Consider the following 21,568-nt stretch of genomic DNA (forward strand, 5'->3'; position numbering starts at 1 on the left):
GGATGCTACACAGGCAAGAGTAGCAAATTCAGGAATATTGTAAATACCAGGATTCTTCTATACATGTACAGATGGCCCTTGACTTACTTTTTTTTGATTTTATGATGTTACAGAAGTGAAACACATTCAGAATAAATTATACTTCAAGTACCCATACAAACACTGTTTTTCATTTTCAGTACAGTATTCAACAAATTGCATGAGATATTTGTTACCTTACTACAAAACAGTATTTGAGAGATGATTTTGCCCAACTAATCATTTATATCATAGGCTAATATAAATGTTCTGAGCACATTTAAAGTAGGGTAGGCTAGGTGTATTAAATCCATTTTCCTCTTACGATATTTTCAACTTATGATGGGTTTATCAGGATGTAACCCCACTTTAAGTCAAAAAGCAGCTGTATAGCTGTATATCCTGCTTTTCTCTTCAAATATTTTATCATAGGAATTCCCACATATTATTAAACATTCTTTTTTTTTTTTTTTTTTTTTTTTTTGAGACGGAGTCTCACTCTGTCACCCAGGCTGGAGTGCAGTAGTGCGATCTCGGCTCACTGCAAGCTCCACCTCCCGGGTTCACGCCATTCTCCTGCCTCAACCTCCCGAATAGCTGGGACTACAGGCACCTGCCACCGTGTCCGGCTAATTTTTTTGTATTTTTTAGTAGAGATGGGGTTTCACCGTGTTAGCCAGGATGGTCTCGATCTCCTGACCTCGTGATCCACCCACCTCAGCCTCCCAAAGTGCTGGGATTACAGGCTTGAGCCACCGCGCCCGGCCAAACATTCTTTGAATATGTGGTTTATAATGGCTGAATAATAGCCATCATATAAAAATACCAAATGTTCTTAATCATTTCCTTTTATGAGACACTTAGACTGTTTCCTAGTGGGGAGTATTAGTTTTAAGACTATGATAAATATTGTCATATCAAAATCTTTTTGTGCATCTCTGACAGGATAAATTTTTAAAAAATGGAATTGCTAGGTTATAATATGTACTATTGAAATTATTTAATTCTAACAACAAACACTATTTCAAAAACTAGATACTAGAAAAAACACAACTGACTCTAGATAATTCTAAAATGTATCTGGCAGAAGCAGACGTGTTAGACAGAAATAGATTAGCCAAAAAAGTTTACAATGCCATGGGGTAGCAGTTAATGTGATTTGCAGAGGAAAAGAAGAGTGTAGGCCATTCTGGTGAGTCAATTAATTGTAAACAGATTTAAAAAGCTTCTGCTGCTTTCAGGTCTATAACCCTATCAAGTCATTTAGACTTTCTAAACCTCAATTTGCTCATTTTGAAAACTGGAGACATTTCCCATGTTCATGCACCAGAATACTTAATATTGTAAACTTGAATGTTCTCCCTAAATTGGTATGTAGATCTGCTGTCATCCCAATCACATGCCAGACCAGCATTTTTATAGAAAAAGAATAGAAAAAGGTTCATAGAAAAGCTGATTTTAACATTTATATGAAAAGACAAAGGACCTAGAATAGTCAAAACAATTTTGAGAAAGAGCAGTGTTGGAGAACTCACACTACCTCACATCAAGACTTACTACAAAGCTTTGTTAATCAGGACAGTGTAGTATTGACAAGAAGATAGACAAACAGATCAATGAGCTAGAATTGAGAGGCCGGAAGTAGATCCATACTTATAAAGCAAATTGTTTATGATAAAGGAACCAAAGCAATTTAAAGCAAAGAAAATACCTTTTAACAAATGGTACTGGAACAATTGGCTATCCACAAAAAAATTTTTTTTTAAACTTAGACTCCTATCTGCACTTACACTCTATTTCACACCACACACAAGAACTAATTTTAAATGGTGGAAAGATCTGTGGATAGGAGTTTGAGAACCTTGAATGATAGTCTATAGAAATAAGCATCTGCCCTCAGGTATTAGACTCTAACTTATCCTTAAATGTATCAGGATAACTTAGCCTAGGCTAGGACCTGGCTTTTGGCCCTTCCACTTTATTTATTAAAACATTTAAAGAGAAACCTAAATTAAAAATCAAAAATAATAGTGCAATTTAAAACTTACCTCAAAAAATCCAAAGATCTTTAAGATATACCATTTGAAACAAAAGTGTTAAAAGAGAATAAGAATTTTATGTAAACATGATAAATATACTTAAAGAGATGTAACAAGCTATTAGTAATAATAAGAATAAAAAATCATTAAAAATGAAAATATATGAGGTATAATAACTGAAAAACTACACCAAAGATGGGATAAAGAAAGGACAGAAACAGCTAAAGAATAAATTCGTGAATTAGAAAATCAGACAAAGAGGCAATCTCTCGGCAATCAGAAGAATAAAGAGATAGAAGATATACAAGTAAGCATATTCCTCCCTGTTCCCATTATGTAGTATCAACCCTCTCCTCTCAAGAAAAGCAGGTTACTTACCCCAACATTACTGTAACTCCCTTCTGATCCACTGGCATGAGGAGTCCAAGGTGGCCAGGTGGCAGACCCAGCTTCAAATTCAGTAGAATCCTCACTTCGCTGGTGGAGACATAGCCCTTACTGGGAACGATGTTCTCTAACCTAACAGAGCCTAAGGTTAGAAGATAGGAAGAACAAATTTCACAAATAGGTCGCTGGGGATGATCATGTAGGGATCACTTCTATTTCCTTGGTTACCAGACCTGTGTTTTCTAGCCATTAAGGACAGAGCACCATATATCAGTTCTTATTTCAATGCATATACCCCCAAACTGAGGACCATGCTCTAACCTTCAGAATGTGTTCTCGGAGAGGGCCACTTAACTGAGCGTTTAAGTCCACTGCATCATTCAGCTAGCCAGCTGCTTCTGGGTGATGGGATATATGGTGGAACCAGTGAATCCTGTAATCATTGCTCTATATCCTTTGCAGCAAAATTGGTCCCTTATCTGAGGAAATGTTGTGAGATGCCATATTGATAGATCAGGCATGCTGAAGTGTTGATTCATATTTGGTGTAGATGTAACCTCTGGTAAGGACAATGCTGCTGTTTTCCTCAACTGAGGGGTTAGCATCAGTCTCTGAGGCTGACATTCAGCACTGGCTAGATAAGCCCTTTGTGAACTGAATCCCATTCTGTTAGGTGTTTGCATACTTCTATTCCTGCCACCATTGAATGCCAACTTGCACTGGTACTGCAATAACCAGGAAGAAATATTGGCTGACATCCACAGGTTTACTCATCTTGTTCACCTGATGGTTGAGATCCTCTTCTGCAAAAGAGGCTTGCTGAGCATCACCACAAGACAGACAGATCTGCATACTGGTGCCCACTATCTATAGGGCCCACATATCTCTTTCCCCTGCCTCCTTGTCCTCACTCTTCCCATTCTAGTCCTTTCAGGCCCTGAACAAACTAGCCAAATCATTTACCACTACCTATTTCTACCTAAGGTCACTTTTCCTTCCATACAAAGTGGGCAATCAAGTGTGCTGCTCAAAGCTCTGCCCAAAGCTCTATACAGAGATTTTATACAAGTAATAAAGAAGATTATGGGAGCTAGCCCCAAACCCCTCCCAAGACAGTCCTGTGACCATCATTGTTCCACTCTAAACTAATACTATTTCTTCAAAGCATTCATTAGTAGTGGAATGTCCTAAAAGAAAAGAGCCCATAGCAGCTTAAGGGGAAGTGAAAACAGGGCGAACTGGGAAGGCAGAATGTTATTGAGCATTCAGACATTGAGAGAATAACTCCTCCCCCAAACAAAAATGAGACCTTCATAAAGCATCAATTTAGTGTTTGATTAAATACAAGTTTGTTCCATTTGTAATGATTTCATGTGCATTTGTGCCATCTCCCTAAGCAGTGTTTCCATCCCTTTGGACTCAGGAAGTATATCTTACGCCTCCCTGTATCCAGCTTTCTCCGTTCCCATCACAGGGCTAGGATCACAGCAGCTACTCATCTTAGTTTTAAATAGTTTGGAATTGACTGATCCTCACTTAGGCAGTCCAGGGCTCTCACTCTCAGTTCTGTCACGATTGTGCTGCCTTGACTATTGATGCCCATGCTTCCTCCTATAAACCACCCTTCCAGGTTTTCAAATCCCTACTCGTGAACTTTTCTACCTTTTATTTCAATACTGAGCAGCCATCCTCAACCAAGGTCATTTTAATTTCAAGGTCCATGTCCACCACGGGGGTGCCCGTCTCTGGATGGCAACTCCAGTCTTGTTTGCTTGTCTCTCTCACACCATTTCTGTTTACTGACTGTTGAAGGAAGAGGCTGCGAGAGCTCCCTATCCCCACATATCCTGATAACAGAAATGAGTTATTCCACTGGCTGGCAAAATACTAAATCTTCCCTTCATGGATCCAAAACTGGGCTTAATTACTCCTCTACTGTGCCCTCCACTGTTCTGATTCCACCATTGAGGACCTCCTGGAGAAATCTGGAATCCCCGACTCTGACATGAAGTTCACAGACTACTTGTCAGTAGCCCCCAGGGCATGGTTTCTATGGACCTAAGTTTGTGTCAGTCTGAAGATCAAGCTTGTCCCCAGAATGTCTCTCTCGTGTCCCCCCTTTGGGTCTTACTGAGGTTAATGAACAGTCTAGTTCTGCTATTGACTAGTTGAGTGATCTTCAGTGAGTTAATCTCTCTGGGATTTTCTTTCCTGAGCTGGCATAGGAAAAGACTCATTTGTATTTCACAGGGTTATGATAAGAACTAAGTGATATAAGGAGTATGTGTTGCTCGGCACAGTGTCTGCTATTTGGTTAATTAATAGTTATTAATTAATTAATTCATAAGCATTGCTATTATAATTAATAAGCATTGTTATTATAATTCTAGTAACATTGTTATTTACTCCATTTCATACTATAATACCTTCACCACCCATACAGACCAATTTTCTAGCTTTGCAATTGTCTCTCTGACACCCATCTCTTTTCTACTCTTCCTACTCCTACATACAGTTGCTTAGTGGAGTTGATTTGTTACCTTTTTTTTTTTTCAATGAAATTATACTACACACTCTGGCAAGTTTTGAAATGCCCCTCCATCTTTTTCCCTTGTCTTGCACACCGTCCCCTTCACTATTCACTTTGTGATTAACAAAATATTGCAAACATACTTAGAGCATATAACAATGATGTCACCTCTCTAAATGACCAGAAAGTATACATCCATTCACACTAACATGTCTATTTTTTCTGACTCACAGGGCTGTGTTTTAATGACAGGTTCATATCCCAAAATTGGGGTAACACCAAAAACACAACCTAATAAGCTATGCCACACAGCGCATTAGGAATAGGCTATTAGATGTTGCCAAGAAGAAACAAGAAGAGAAATGCTCTCTGCCTCTCAATATGCACTAAACAAAAAGCCAAGGTACTTTACATTTTTCAGTAGAAAGGTCATAAGAATGGGTTAGCCTGGGTATGGTATGACAATGTAGTTTCTGCCAAAGGAGATAGTCAAAGAAGCAGTATTAATTTCAATATCAATTACACATTGATATTAAATAAATGCAAAGTGCTAAACTACTGTGCCACCTCGCACCACTTGTGATTCATCTTCATGGCTCTGGTCATGTCATGCCCCTCCTCAAGAACCTTCAACTGCCCCCCACTGCCCACAGGACTGACCCCAAATTCCTCAGTTTTCCTAGGCCCTCCACAAGCACACCTGGGCCCTCTCACCAGGTGCACGTTCTTACAGTCTTCTCTGTTTCATCTACTTCATTGAAATCCCACCATCTTCCAAGGCTCTGCCTCAACACCAGACTCTCCATTCCCACCTCTGCGGTGGAATACCCATGTCTTCTTCAGTCAGAGCTAATTTCTCTGTGCCATGCATTTCTATATCACTTTTGTTTGTTCCTCTCTTGTAGAACTTATTCTATTTTTCCCTAATTTCAAATGTTTAGATATGCAGCTTTGGTTAAGCCACCAATTTTCACTGAGCATAGTGCGTGTCCATGTGAAATGAACTCAGTAATGCTGTTGACTGTCTTCAAAATTGGTTTCAAAAACTAGCAAGCACAATATGAGTGTAAAATAGAATCATGACTCAATTTTTACCCTATGAATAAATGGACATTTCAGTGATTCCACAGATATTCATTCTCAGTTATATCACTTGGTTTAAACAGGCCAATGAGGCCTTAAAATGGCCAGTTAACCCTGAATCATATAATTCAAATTGATAAATTTATATCAAATGAATCACATTTCATTTTATGTTAAGCAAATCACAAATAAACCGGTTTGTTTTTTTAAAACAATAACAGGTTAAAATCCCAGCTACTCGGAAGGCTAAGGCAGGAGAATCGCTTGAACCCAGGAGGCAGAGGTTGCAGTAAGCCAAGATCTCACCACTATACTCCAGCCTGGGCTAACAGAGGGAGACTGCATCTCAAAAATAAAATAACAGGTTAAATCAGCCTCTTATTTTAAAACAGCCCCATCACCATGACTAGCACAGCTAACTCTGGCCGAAGAACCCCAACATGTAACATGTCCCAGCAAGAATAGATTAGTAGATTAGCATAAATCTTTTCACACTGAATGTATTTTCCTACAAAATAGGGTTCTCATTAGAAAGCAGAGAAGTATATAGGCCAGGAGATTGCCCAAGCAAGGTGTGGGAGGATGGAGTCCTTTGTGGAATCAGACAACAGGTGACAACACGTGTGGAGGAGTGAGGATGAAAGTGACTAGAAGAATAGCAAAGCTCTCAAGGATTTTATACATTATATGCATTTGCGAGATGAAAGGCTATTCAAAATTTTACAAAGGTCAAATCAGAGCACCTTCATAAGCCAGGTTCCTCTGTTGCCTATGACTTCGTACTTCCCTACAGTGATCTGCTGCTTAATGATGGGCAAAGAACAGGACTAGCTTTGAGCAAATTATGAGGGATGCCAGCTTGGAGTTTGCTTCCCTTCCTTTTTCTGTTTTCACTTTCCTCTAGAGCTGTCCCCTCTATTTACTAACCTTTAAAAGACAGTACCCACCTGCATTCTTCTAAGGGCTTTTCTCCCCAACCAATTATGCAAACTGGAGCAAATCAGACAACCTTAGTCATACACGTGTACATAAATAGCTAATAAATGTGTATATGACATCGCTCCTAGGAGAAAAGCCTTAAGGCTAAGAGATTAATTTCCAATTATGAAATTGCAACCATCCAGGAATTGGGCAGAGAGAACCCTCCTATGACATTACCCCGCCCCTTCGCTGCCAAGAATGCCTTAAAGGCGTAAAGCAGTTGCTGCCTGGTTGGCTTGTTCATAAAGATTCATACTTACCAAAGAATTCCTTGGTGCAACCTCAAGCTACAAAATTGTCGTGAAGAATATTTACATTTACATCTTAAATGCAAATACCTAGAGTGGAAACATGTATTTTTGATCTGGATGGAGGACAATATTTTTAGGTCCTCCCCTGCTGCTAGTAAATTTACAGAATTACAATACCCATAAGGAGCCAATAATTTTTTAAATAGTGATGTTAAACTGAGTATGTTCAGGCACCTAAGGGGTGTTATGTGCTTTACAAAGAACTGAGAATGTGGTTTTAACAAAATGTTTTCACTCCGGACACCACAAACGCATGTGCAGTTTCGTATTTGGCTCCTGAGAATATGTCTTACAAAATAGGCCTCAAACCAAATACCAAAAGACGACTGTCTCTCCTGCTGTATTACTTCATCCTGCACTGAGTTAGTTATTCAACAAATGACATTCAGTTATAGCCTAGAACATATTTGTAGTAGAGACAGGGTTTCACCATGTTGGCCAGGCTGGTCTCGAACTCCTGACCTTGTGATCTGCAAAATATAAAACTTAGCCTGGTGTGGTGGCACCTGTCTGTAATCCCAGCTACTTGGGAAGCCGAGGCAGGAGAATTGCTTGAATCAAGAGGCGGAGGTTGCAGTGACCCAAGATCACACCACTGCACTCCAGCCTGGGTGGTGACAGAGCAAGACTCTAGCTCGAAAAAAGAAAGAAAGAAAAGAAAAAGAAAATAATAGTTTTGCCTTGTTTTGGTTTTGCTTCATCGTTTCCTGACTTCATTCATGAGGCAAAAGGAATGACAGCCAGCAGAGCAGGCCTCGTGGAGCTCCTGCACTTGCAAGCGCTCACATCCTGCAGGAAGAACTGGTATGCACCTGTACACACAGGAAAAGGCCACTGAGAGTCAAACACCCACTAGCACTAATTCGTGAACTTTGGTGAGGTGTGAGGTGTTATTGCAGGGTAGGGTTTTTTATTGTTGCTGCTGTTTACTGAGGTATAATTTCCACACAGTAAAATTAAACATTTTTAGGCACATAGTTCTCTGAATTTTGACAAACTTAGTGATGTGAGTACAAAAGTAATCAAACTTCTACCACAAAAAAAATTATTTGTGCCCTTTTCTAGCCAATCCCCTCCCCTCACCCCCAGTTCCTTGGCAACTGCTGATCTGGTTTCTATTTCCATTGTTTTTCCCTTTCTAGAATATTATATAAATGGAATCATACAGTGTATGACCATTTGTGTCTGGCTTCGTTCACCTAGAAAAATGCTTTTGAGATTCATCCATGTTGTTGCATGCATCAGTTCTGTATTCCTTCTTATTGCCAAACAGTATGCATTTACAGACACACTACAATTTGTTTATTCACTAGTTGAGGGACATTGGTTTCTAGCTTTTCATGATTATGAATAAAGCTGCTGTAAAAACTTGTTGATAGGTTTTTCAGTGGACATCTGTCTTTGTTTCTCTTAGATAAATACCCAGGAGTGAGACTGCTGGGTTGTATGTTATGTGTAAATTTAACTTTATAAGAAACTTCAAAACTGACTTCCATAGTGGAAGTCTATTCCCACCAGTAGTGTATGATAGTCCAGCAACGTATTATAGCTCTGAATCCTTGTCAGTATCAGATGTTGTCAGTTACCTTGATTTGAGCCATTTTATTAGTAATCCATGAACTTTCGATCTAGGCTGGGCCATAAAATTAAACTTTCTGCTAGCTATGTGTACTTGGTTGAATAGTGTCCTTCCAAAATACACATTGACCTGGAACCTCAGAATGTGATCTTTTTTGGAAGTAGGATCTTTGCATATGTAATTAAATTTAGATGAAGGCATACTGGGTTGAAGAGGGCCTTAATCCCAATGACTGGTGTCCTTATAAGTAGGCCACGTGACACAGGGACACACAGAGGACAGCATCCTGTGACAGTAGAGGCAGAGATTGGAGCTATGCTGCAGCAAGCCAAGGAATACCAGAATCCCCAGCAGCCGTTAGGGCCAAGCAAGGATTCTTCCTCAGAGTCTCGGAGAGAGCATGGCCCTGAATACATCTTGATTTCAGACTTCTGGCCTCCAGAGCTGTGTGAGAATACATTTCTGTTTGTTGTAAGTCACCCAGTTTGTAATAATTTGTTAGGGCAGTCCTAGAACTAAAACAGTATGAATACAATTTACAGAATACAACAATACAAATAGGTTTATATTTCACTCATATGAAGCTTTCTGAGGATAAAAGCATGATAATTATTTGCATAAAATTCATTCTAATTAGTTCAAGCATATTACTGGAGGCCTAATTTACTAATACGCATACAAATTCTTGGGCTAAGTTTTTGGCTATTCTATAATTCAACATTTCACTCATCGGACTGAACTTCTGCTAATGAGCCAAGATTAGTGAAGACCTCTGTTTATCGTGAATTAAGAGCAGTGCAGAAGCAGAATCCCATTGGTTCCTATCTGTGGCCATTGAATATGTGAGACCCACATTTTGCAGAACGTTCTACAAAGAATTGGGAGATGAACTTTCTTTTAGTTTAGTCATTTGTGGTATAATGTACTGGAATGCACCTTTAAAGATTTTTAATTGTAAAATGATGTGTTTATCTTCCTTACCATGATGTCTAGTTCTGAAAAACAAGACTTCTGTGGTAGAGCCAGTTTTGGTTGTTTCATAAAGAACAGATCACATTTCAGTTTTAGCACATAGCTTTTCTAGCCCCTGATGAAGAAAATTATACAGCTGTCAACCCCTATTAGACTTCCTTGGGCAGGCAGAGGGATATCCCTCCCCAACCGACCCCAAAACCTTTGAAAGAAAGAAGTTGGTTCTTCTGTTACACTATTATTCAATTATAAACCTACTAATTCAATAACAGAGAATAAAAGAATAGTTACAGTCAATAGCAGGTTGTGGTTTCTGCTGCTAAAACTTTCTGAAAACCTATTGCAAATAGACACTGAGGCAACAGTAACACAGGAGGGCAGGTGCAGATGTGGGAGCAGGAATCCCATATTTTTACATTCATTCCTCTATACTATGTAAACCAGACTTTCTCCCCATGAACAACATAAGGTAATAACAAGCCTACCAGGTGAACATTAGATGTCATTATATGGACTTCTGGGAGGATCTGGCACTCACTGAGCCTCTTATGAGCACTTTTCTGTGTTGTGTACTGTGGTTACCAGCTGTACCATGCCTATTTCACAGGAATAGCTGGTGAATACAATCATGACTTCCATAAAATTTGCAGAGCAAAGCAGGCTGTCATCCAAACAGAGTCCAAAAGTGTTCAGTGATCCGAACAAAAGTCCGGCCCATTTTCACCACTCCTCCTCTCTGATAAGCATTCATTGTCCTTTGAGTGTTTTGGGAGAGCACAGAGTTGACCTATTTTGGGGGACAAGGACTTACAAAGATTGGACCACTCTGTTCCAAGTTTGGGCAATTTCAAAGGACAGGGCTTTGGGGAACTGGAACAACTTGTTCAACTTCATTGTCTTTGGGTCTCACTAAACGTAGAAATCAGCCTCCCTCTTAATCCCCATCCCACGTGTTGAAAACCATAAACTCAAGTTACCACGAATAAAAGGCCATGGAAGAGTGCCCAGATGCCCTTCGGGATGGGATGACCCAGTTAGGAGGTAGCAATGTTTGGGGTTGAGATTGTCCCTCTATTAGAAGCAGACAGAGAAAAAGCTGTGACCAAAATGTTTGCATGGTTTAATTAAATATCAACAGAAATCTCTATTCACTTTAAAGCTCCAGCGCACCAGACAAGGGATCCAGGCAGGAGCCAAAACCACCGTTGCAGATATGCTCCCAGTTTCACCAGCTAATTAGATGTTAAACTTACATTGTAACAATCAACATGATATTATTGCCTACTGCAGATAGAACTAGAATTGTAATTAGGTCAGAATTCTAGCTGGGATTGTGTAGGTGGACACATTATTTCAGGATAGTTTGATATCACTGCTATAATTTATGGTAAAGACAGTTGGGATCATACTGGCAAACTAAGTACCTGCCTACACTACCTCAGGCCTAAAAATGCCATTGATTACCCCCCAAAAAACTAAGAAAATAATCCACTACAGTACGGAAAAAGACAAAATAGGGGCACTAACACACCAGAAGCACCAAAGGCTTTCTGAAAGAGTTTTAATGTTTGTAGTTTTAATGTTTATTTTGCAAACAAAGGTAGAAACAGAGTCTGCAGCTCAGATGCCACCACCAGAGAGGGTAGCTGTTCAGCCTCTCTCCTGTGTAAATTAACCTAATCCAGAACCTGACTTGGGTTAATTCGCACAATTTCAGGTACCATGCTAGGTATACCACAGATATACCTCAGGGACCTCAATTGCAAAAACCTGGACCACAAACGTTGGGGCTGCAGAGTTGACTAGGTTAATAAATTCTTTCTGAGGTAAAGCAGGTAACACCCACCAATAAAAAGAATGAAACTTCATTGTCCCATTGGCATCCTCTGGTGTGCAGGTGTTCCTCAGAGTAAAATCCATGGTGTGCCCCATCGCCGATTCCTGACAAGGCGGGAGGCGGGGGCCGGGGGGCGGGGGGACAGAAAAAAACCTGAGATAAGAAATCAGAGAACACAAGTCTCTTTTAAACAAAAAACAGTGAATGTTAGAGTACACCCACCATTGGGGTAGCACGTAATAATCTCTCAGCATCACTGACTCCAGCACAGCTGGTCCCCTGAAAGAGACACGTTGCAGGAAGGTTTTGTGTGTGACCAAGCAATTGGCCACTCCACGCCTTCAGCCTCCCAGCTGGGTCCTGGGCCCCGCGGGTCCCCTCCCCCTCCATCCTCCAAACCCAGGCAGCGCCCGCCCCTGCCCCCGCTGATTGACAGGCCGTGCAGCTACTCCTGGGAGCCCGGCTTTCGTGGGCAACCCGGGCAGAGGGGGCTACCTCTGCAGCAGCCAATAGGAGCCAGGAGGCAGGGCGCGGGGGAGCGGCGCGGTCAGGCGCTCCGCTCCAGAGTTAAGCGCAGGTGAGCTCCTGCGCGTTCCTCGAGTCACCTTCCCGCCGTTACCCGCGGCGCGCCAGAGGTAGTCTCCTGCAGGCCCTGCCTCCCGTTGCCCCAAACTAATGCTGACTGAACGGATCGCTGCGAGGGTGAGTCCACGGGTGTGGGTGGCTTCCCTCCCGGGGACCCACACGGCTCCTCTGGGCCCCTAAAGCAACGCCTCCTCCTTGCCACTGCACATCTAAGAAGCCCAGGCCTCGGTGGGCGGGATGACTGGGAATTGGGAACATACCCTACGCCGCGACCCTTCTGGGTGGCTAGGATGGAATCCTGGTGGAGAAGATGGACCCCCTGCCCTTGACTTCTATCCGAGCTACACAAACCTACTCCTTCTGCACTTTCCCTCTTCCCTTTAATTGGTGCCCCTTCCTTCTTGATCTCCAAGTCTTGTTTGTGGAGGAAGGGTTGGAGGGGAGAAAGAACTGGAAACTACTCAAGGAAATCTGGAGCCAGATCCAGGGATTCCACTGTTTTGTGCAGCATTTTGTGCACGAAAAAGAAAAAACAATCTGATATTCATTCCCCACCTCCCACGTATTTATTTATCTGTGTCATGGATGTGATGTTGAGTCTTCTTGCCAAACATTCCAAAGCTTTAGACAACACTTAATCTTTGCTTACTTTCGTTGGTCTCAAGAAAGCAGTTTTCTCCTGCTTACACATTTGCCGAATTAATTTGCTAAGATAGATGAAAATCAGGTGTTCCATGTAGTTTATTTTCTCTGCTTTTAGCTTTAAATTACATTTGGTTGATACTAGCCTTCCTTGTTTTAAAAAGGTGGGAGAGAAAATTAGGGGGAGAAAGGACAGAGAGCAACTACCGTCCATAGCCAGATAGGTGAGTAAATATATTTGCAGTAACCTATTTGCTATTCCCTGCTGCAACTATTTTTAATGTTCCTTCCAGAATCAGAGAGAGTATTGCCATCTAAGAAATCGTTTTTAAATATAACATTTGAGCCATCATCTTGAGAGCAATACCTAAAACAATTTCATTTTAAGAAATGTCTAGGTACGGTGAAAGAACAGTTTAAAACCAGCAAAACAGAATTTATTGCCCTCAGCCAATACTCACAATGTACATATACCTTGTACTCCTGAAAGCAAAGCAAGCATGCCAAGTAGTTTTAATTTACCTGTAGCTATAATACAGCAAGGCGAAACAGGATATATTTTTGAAGTTTAAAAATGTCTTCAGGCTGGCTGCGGTGGCTCATGCTTGTAATCGCAGCACTTTGGGAGGCCGAGGTGGGTGAATCACGTGAGGTCAGGAGTTTGAGACCAGGCTGGCCAACATGGCGAAACCCTTTCTCTACTAAAAATATAAAAATTAGCCAGGTATGGTGGCGGGCGCCTATAGTCCCAGCTACTCGGGAGGCTGAGGCAGGAGAGTTGCTTGAACCCGGGAGGCGGAAGTTGCAGTGAGCTGAAATCGTGCCACTGCACTCCAGCTTGGGCAACAGAGTGAGACTCCCTCTCAAACAAACAAAAGTCTTCAGCTTAGGAAGATATCAAAAGCCAGTTTCAAGAGATTTATTTGTACAAGTATGGTTTGATCTAACTTTTGCTGGATTTATAAATACCTTCATGCAGGAATGGACAGAAAAAGGAGAGAACAAAAGATCCTTGCTGGATGAAAACTGACAAAATGTATATATCTATTGTTTATCCATACAGCATCTTGTTAGCTTTCTCCAATAGAATGAAAGTATTTTAGAAATATACACAGATTAGGGGAAAAGTCCAACAGCCTTGATTCAGAGATTTAAACCAGGGAAGTGCTTTTACTACACATATTAATGATGAGATTAAATTTTGACAAATTTTAACATTAGGAAAGTCAGCAACAAATTTCAGAATTGTATTTCTGTTAATATTTAGTTTAGAATCTAATGATTTAAAGAAGGCTATGATTTGATTATTAATAAATGAATGCAGATTACTTTTCAATAAATATATCTGGATATCACAAATGTTATTTCATTTCAAGAAACCAAATTCATCTATATTCCTCTCTCTTTAGTAATACTTCTTTCATCTGTGATGAACCAAACATAGGGGTTGAAAATAGAAGTGTGCGTATTCATATACATATATACACTATATATATGCACCATTATTTGATTTGCTAATGATACTTCATGGTTGCTAGGTTGCCATAGTTGGTCTAGCCATAGCGTTAAGTATGTTCACAGGTATTTAACTATAAAAACGTTTCTGACCAGAAGTCAGAAATCTGGATCAAACTGAAAATGTTTCTAAAAAGTTTTATGTAAATGATGTCATATTTTAAAATGCTATTGAAGAGCTCACTTAAATAATTCTTTTGAGGGATATTTAGATACATTATCAGAAGTGAAAAAGTTGTTTAAATGCAACTAAACGTATTAGCTTTATTATTCATTTAGCCCCAGGTCTCTTGTCTAATATGGAGTTCTGTGACATAATTCTTCCAGGCTGTGATTTATGATATAACTAGGATTGCTAAACACTGTTACTCTGAGTTTGGGGGAAAGTATACAAAACAAAATTATTGCCATTAATTTCTATGTGTTTATTCTACAGATTATTTTACGCTGAACTGATCAAGTACTTTGAAAATGACTTCGAAATTTCTCTTGGTGTCCTTCATACTTGCTGCACTGAGTCTTTTAACTACCTTTTCTCACCAACCAGACCAGCAAAATGTTCTACTAGTTTCTTTTGATGGATTCCGTTGGGATTACTTATATAAAGTTCCAACGCCCCATTTTCATTATGTTATGAAATATGGTGTTCACGTGAAGCAAGTTACTAATGTTTTTATTACAAAAACCTACCCTAACCATTATACTTTGGTAACTGGCCTCTTTGCAGAGAATCACGGGATTGTTGCAAATGATATGTTTGATCCTATTCGGAACAAATCTTTCTCCTTAGATCACATGAATATTTATGATTCCAAGTTTTGGGAAGAAGCGACACCAATATGGATCACAAATCAGAGGGCAGGACATACTAGTGGTGCAGCCATGTGGCCCGGAACAGATGTAAAAATACATAAGTGTTTTCCTACTCATTACATGCCTTACAATGAGTCAGTTTCATTTGAAGATAGAGTTGCCAAAATTATTGAATGGTTTACATCAGAAGAGCCCATAAATCTTGGTCTTCTTTATTGGGAAGACCCTGATGACATGGGCCACCATTTGGGACCTGACAGTCCGCTCATGGGGCCTGTCATTTCAGATATTGACAACAAGTTAGGATATCTCATACAAATGCTAAAAAAGGCAAAGTTGTGGCACACTCTGAACCTAATCATCACAAGTGATCACGGAATGACGCAGTGCTCTGAGGAAAGGTTAATAGAACTTGACCAGTACCTGGATAAAGACCACTATACCCTGATTGATCAATCACCAGTAGCAGCCATCTTACCAAAAGAAGGTAAGGCTGACTGAATGGTGAGCTGAGGCTAGATGTGCATTTGCCCAGTGTGATCAAATGAATAGGGGTTTCTGTTGCTGCGCCTTTAAAGTAGACTTGCCTATGTCATGGTAATATTCTGAGATTTAATCCTCAGACTCTGAAAAGACAAAATCTCTTTTCTCAAAGCCTAATTTTTTTTCCTTTTTCCTATAATACTGAAATTGACGTGCTCTATATATGTATGGCAGTAGGTTTTAACCATTTTGGAATCATAGAATATGATGAAAGCTATAGCCTCCCTTCTCAGAAAAATTGAGATGGAGAAATACATACAAAACTTGAATACATATACAGTTATTTCATAGAAGCCCCAAAGCCTTTTATAGACTCCTAATTCAGACCTGCTTAACAAGGAAGCTGTGGAGGATAAGAAGGAGGAAGAGCTTTGGTCAATCTGAGGTTTATTTTCCTTATAAGTGTGGAAAGTGATAACAATATCTTAAACTTTTTACAAACATCTCCTGGAATCCTCATACCAAGCCTGTCACCTCAGCATTGTCTCCATTTTAAAGACAAGTAAATGACAGGTAAATGACCTCAAAAGGTTTAACATCTCGAGGTCACAAAATAAGTGACAACACAACTCAGGCATGCTCTTTGACATATTTTATCACCTTGCAGTGTTGGTCTGAGGCATCAAATGAGAAAGCAGATTTCGAAAAGCTATAATATCTCACAAATGAGAATTCCATCCCTCAGAGGGGAATTAGGAGAATCATATGAAACAGCAAATGTTAAACTCTGCATGTGTTTTACACACACAGTTTTCAGCAAACAGCCCATTTTTTGTTGTTTAAGAAAATTAGCTAGGAGTGGTTGATCACGCCTATAATCTCAGCACTTTGGGAGGCTGAGGCAGTAGGGTCACTTGAGGCCAGGAGTTCGAGGCCAGCCTGGGCAACATATTAGCCTGGCGTGGTGGCACATGCCTGCGTCCCAGGCTGAGGTGGAAGGATTGCTTGAGCCCAGGAGTTCCAGGTTACAGTGAGCTATGATCATATCACTGCACTCCAGCTTGGGCGACACGGAGACCCAGTCGAACAAAAAAGAGAGTCAGAGGGGGGAAAGAGAGAGAGAGGGAGGGAAGAGAAAGGGACAAAAGAGAGAGAAAAGGAGGGAGGGAGGGAGGAAGGGAAGGGGAAGGGGAGAAAATTAGGTTAACCCTTCAATTTCCTTTATAAAATTGGAATGTCCTCTTGTGGTTGTGTGGAAGGTAAGGATGAAACCTCAGCAATGGATTTGAAAGACAGGAGAAGGATGAAGGACAGTGCCCAGGTAATTGCATTTGTAGTTATAGGGAGTACTTTGGCAACACCTCCAGTGTTTTTGGATGTTTCCATTTTACAAACTGCTTTCCACCTCCAGTCTCTTTTCCCAGCCCTCACCCACCACTCACCATGTTTTCTTGTCTGGAGATTCTTTGTGTCTGCACTTACAACTACCAGAACCTAGCTATTTTTGTTTGGGTATTGCAGTACCCTAGATATTTTACATAGTGTCACTAATTAATATATGTGTATATCGAAGTCTTTAGAGGTTCCTGGTTCTATGAAATGCCCTTCCTTAATTCTATAAGGTAAACTTAGAACAGAAGATTATTTCTTAGTTTCCCCTCTCAAAATTGTTTTCCTCAAAGGGGAAAAGAATTTTTTCTTATGTTCAGCTCTGTGGCTTTTCACCTCGGTAGCAAGTCTGTTGCCCATGGTTGGTTGGTTGATTGTAGCTATGAGTATTTTGTTCTGAGTGCCTCTCCTCCCTTCTCTTTAGGTAAATTTGATGAAGTCTATGAAGCACTAACTCATGCTCATCCTAATCTTACTGTTTACAAAAAACAAGAGATTCCAGAAAGGTGGCATTACAAATACAACAATCGAATTCAACCAATCATAGCAGTGGCTGATGAAGGGTGGCACATTTTACAGAATAAATCAGATGACTTTCTGTGTGAGTATGTTATAGTATTTCTTTCCATTCTGCATCGCTTTTTGCTAAAATACGACAGTTTTAATACATAATACAGCAGTTTGTTGATTGGTATTTTTACTCTCTGTTACTTGAATGTTAAGGAACTACAGTGTTTTAGTACTTACCTAGAAATGCTGTTTCTAGACATTGGTCCTTCATTTATAAAAGATATATACAAAATGTCCCTTAGGTAGAATTGGGTTTCTATCATGTTTATTGATTAAAAGAAAAGTAGATGCCTGACAATGGCATTTGTAGTGTGTTCGTGACTCATAGTGGCAGATGTGTACAGATACATGGTTTCTGGTTCTTAAAATAGTTTTTACATACACACAATGGTCCATAACCCAGTGTTCAGATTTTTATGTCTTGTGCAGGATAGCTCTTATATTAGAGGGATTGCTCAAAAAAGGACTGCTATCTTTGGCAAGATTTGTATTTTAAAGTTAATATAAATTCAAAGGGCCCTCTAGAAATGGTTTGCTGAACTACAGTTATACAATAGATTGGTCACCTCTATTTTTGATAGAAAACCTTAATAATACTCCAATTTATATTACATTATGTTTAATGATTCAGTAATTAATTAAAGATTGACCACTGCATACCTAATGCCAGAATAGTTAAACCCTAATGCCCCAAAGCAGTGGTTCTCAAAGTGTGTTCCATGGCCCAGCAGCATCCGCATCAGCTGAGAGCTTGTTAGAAATGCAAATTATTGGGCCCAACACAGACCTACTGAATCTGAAACTGTGAGGCCCTGGTGAAACACACAAAAGTTTGAGAACCATTGCCCTTAGGCATTCATTATTAAATACCATCTACTTGATCAAGCATTTATGATCAGGGCTACCACTACAAAACAAAGTCCCTATTCATAGGAAAGATTTTACATAAGTCCCAATGACTTAATTTTAAGTCTGAATTTCTAATAAGAAGTGCAATATGAGATAATTATCTTTGCCTTCATGAGTGAGAGTCTAGATCCCAACTTCTCATAGAAATGAACTGCAGCAATCATCCAGTCAATTACAAAGTATATAAGGATATATTCCCAATGTGACTATTAATTAATGGAATAGCACAGTACCCTGTCAGATAATTACTAGTGATTCAAAAGTTCAGTGTTACTTTTACTTAAATAAACCTAAAAGAATCATGGCATCTAGAATGACTTCTTTAGATACATTTTGCCTGGTAGATTTCAAATTACTTTGAAATGACTAGGGGTCAGTTTGTGACTTTTAGAAAAACTGATTTAGGATTTTTTTTGAGGGGGACAGGGGCAGGGAGTGTTTCTATTGCATAGTTCCCTGTAGCACGTATGGGTATTAGAGATGGATTTACTAGTCATTCTCCTTGCTACCTTTAAGATAAAGCCTGTCAGTTTTCTTTGGGTGCCATCTTAGCAATAGCTTCTTCGCCTTGCACCTTGATACCATGCTAGGCACACATGCCTTTGACATCCAGCTATTATCAATTTCATATCCATTTTATGTCATTTGATACATATGTCAGAAGACCCCCAAGTTTTTACCTTATGTGTAGCCACTCTAAAAGTACATAATGCTAAGTTGGATCCTGATTAGAGGCATCAAAATCAAGAGTTTCCTACTCTCCTCCACTCTGACCTTTGTTTTTTAGTAATAGATTATAGCTGTTAAGTACAGGTTTGGTTTTTATGGTTTCTTTTGTTTTTTTTTTTTTATGTATTGTATTTCCCCTTTTATTGTGTTCACTGTGAGTTTATTGGCTTCAGATAAGACTAAGAGCACCTTTATCTCTTTATCTTTAGAACAATCATTGGAACACAGTAGGTACCCAATAAGTATTTGCTGAGTATTACTTTGCCACCAGTTAAAACAAAACAAAACAAAACAAAACTCTAATTTTTCCCTAACTTGGCTCTGCTTTGTTCTTTACCCTTCTTCCCCTGCTGTTTAAGTCACTGTTGGCCTGTGAGAAAGATTCGCAACCATTTGACTCTTCATTTCCTGAAGAGAATTGTGATGTGGAAAACAGCAGAGATTGTTTGTCAAAGATTATTTTATGTGTACAGTCAAACTAGATAAGATGTGCATTTAAGTTCAGAACTTGACCATACAACAATTATGTCCATTTTAATGCATAGCCGGCTAACTTTTTCACGTATTTTCTCTTTACAGTAGGCAACCACGGTTATGATAATGCAGTTAGCAGAAATGCATCCAATATTTTTAGCCCATGGTCCTGCCTTCAGAAAGAATTTCTCAAAAGAAGCCATGAACTCCACAGATTTGTACCCACTACTATGCCACCTCCTTAATATCACCGCCATGCCACACAATGGATCATTCTGGAATGTCCAGGATCTGCTCAATTCAGCAATACCAAGGGCAGTCCCTTATACACAGAGTACTATACTCCTCCCTGGTAGTGTCAAACCAGCAGACTATGACCAAGAGCAGTCATACCCTTATTTCATAGGGGTCTCTCTTGGCAGCATTATAGTGATTGTATTTTTTATACTTTTCATTAAACATTTAATTCACAGTCAAATACCTGCCTTACAAGATATGCATGGTGAAATAGCTCAACCATTATTACAAGCCTAATGTTACTCTGAAGTAGATTTGCATATTGAAGTGGAGATATCATAATTATGTCAGTGTTTAAAGGTTTCAAATTCTGGGAAACCAGTTCCAGACATTTGCAGAAACCATTAAGCAGTTACATATTTAGGTACACACACACACACACACACACACACACACACACACACAGAGAGAGAGAGAGAGAGAGAGACCAAAATACTTACACCTGCAAAGGAATAAAGATGTAAGAGTATGTCTCCATTGTTCACCGTAGCAAAGGGACAGATAAGTTCCTGCTTTATTTGGACTTGGCACATATAATGTATATATTTAGTAACTTTGTACTATGTAAAGTACCTTATATATTGCACTTTAAATTTCTCTCCAGATGGGTACTTTAATTTGAAATGCACTTTATGGACAGTTACGTCTTATAACTTGATTGAAAATGACAACTTTTTGTGCCCATGTCACAGAATACTTGTTACTCATTGTTCAAACTGAATGAAATTTCTAATAATCCCAAATAACGAATGTAGAAATCTATCTCCATAAATTGAGAGAAGAAGAAAGTGATAAGTGTTGAAAATTAAATGTGATAACCTTTGAACCTTGAATTTTGGAGACGTATTCCCAACAGCAGAATGCAACTATGGGCATTTCTTGTCATATTTCTTTCCAAAGAACATGGTTTGCATTTATTTTTCCCCAAAAGAGAGTCAAGTACTGACAGATTCATTCTAACTATATTGTTTCTGTCATAAAATTATTGTGATTTCCTGATGAGTCATATTACTGTGATTTTCATAATAATGAAGACACCATGAATATACATTTTTTCTATGTAGTTCAGCAATGGTCTGAATAGAAGTGACCAGGCACCATCTCAGCAATGTTTTCTCTTGTTTGTAATTATTTGCTCCTTTGAAAATTAAGTCACTATTAATTACATTAAAAATCAAATTGGATAAAACAATGTTTGTTTTCGTTCTGGTAGCACATGATAACAGCACAAGCATCTTTTAGATTTGAGCATTTGAAGATTCAAAGTTGCAAAAGAGCACAAGCCATATTAGGTAAAATATTGGCCACTCAATCCTTGAAAAGAACTGTGTGGAGCCTGGGAAAAAAAATAAGACCACATGTGAGATGTTTACCAGACACCCAGAACAGGGATAAAATGTGCATACTAGAAAAAGGCAGCAAAAT

The 21,568-nt window shown here is 39.5% G+C and overlaps 1 protein-coding gene across 1 annotated transcript; it reads left to right on the forward strand.

Moving 5' to 3' along the window:
- Positions 1-12,255: 12,255 nt before the first annotated feature.
- ENPP5 (ectonucleotide pyrophosphatase/phosphodiesterase family member 5) lies at positions 12,256-21,332 on the forward strand. Its single transcript, XM_010353298.2, is given in 6 exon segments — positions 12,256-12,439; positions 13,129-13,188; positions 14,916-15,779; positions 17,589-17,765; positions 19,952-19,977; positions 19,979-21,332. Coding segments are annotated over 4 exon segments (1,434 nt in total). The 5' UTR covers positions 12,256-12,439; positions 13,129-13,188; positions 14,916-14,950; the 3' UTR covers positions 20,381-21,332.
- Positions 21,333-21,568: the final 236 nt, after the last annotated feature.

This window comes from Rhinopithecus roxellana, chromosome 4 (assembly GCF_007565055.1).
Source record: "Rhinopithecus roxellana isolate Shanxi Qingling chromosome 4, ASM756505v1, whole genome shotgun sequence".
Classification (NCBI taxonomy): domain Eukaryota; kingdom Metazoa; phylum Chordata; class Mammalia; order Primates; family Cercopithecidae; genus Rhinopithecus; species Rhinopithecus roxellana.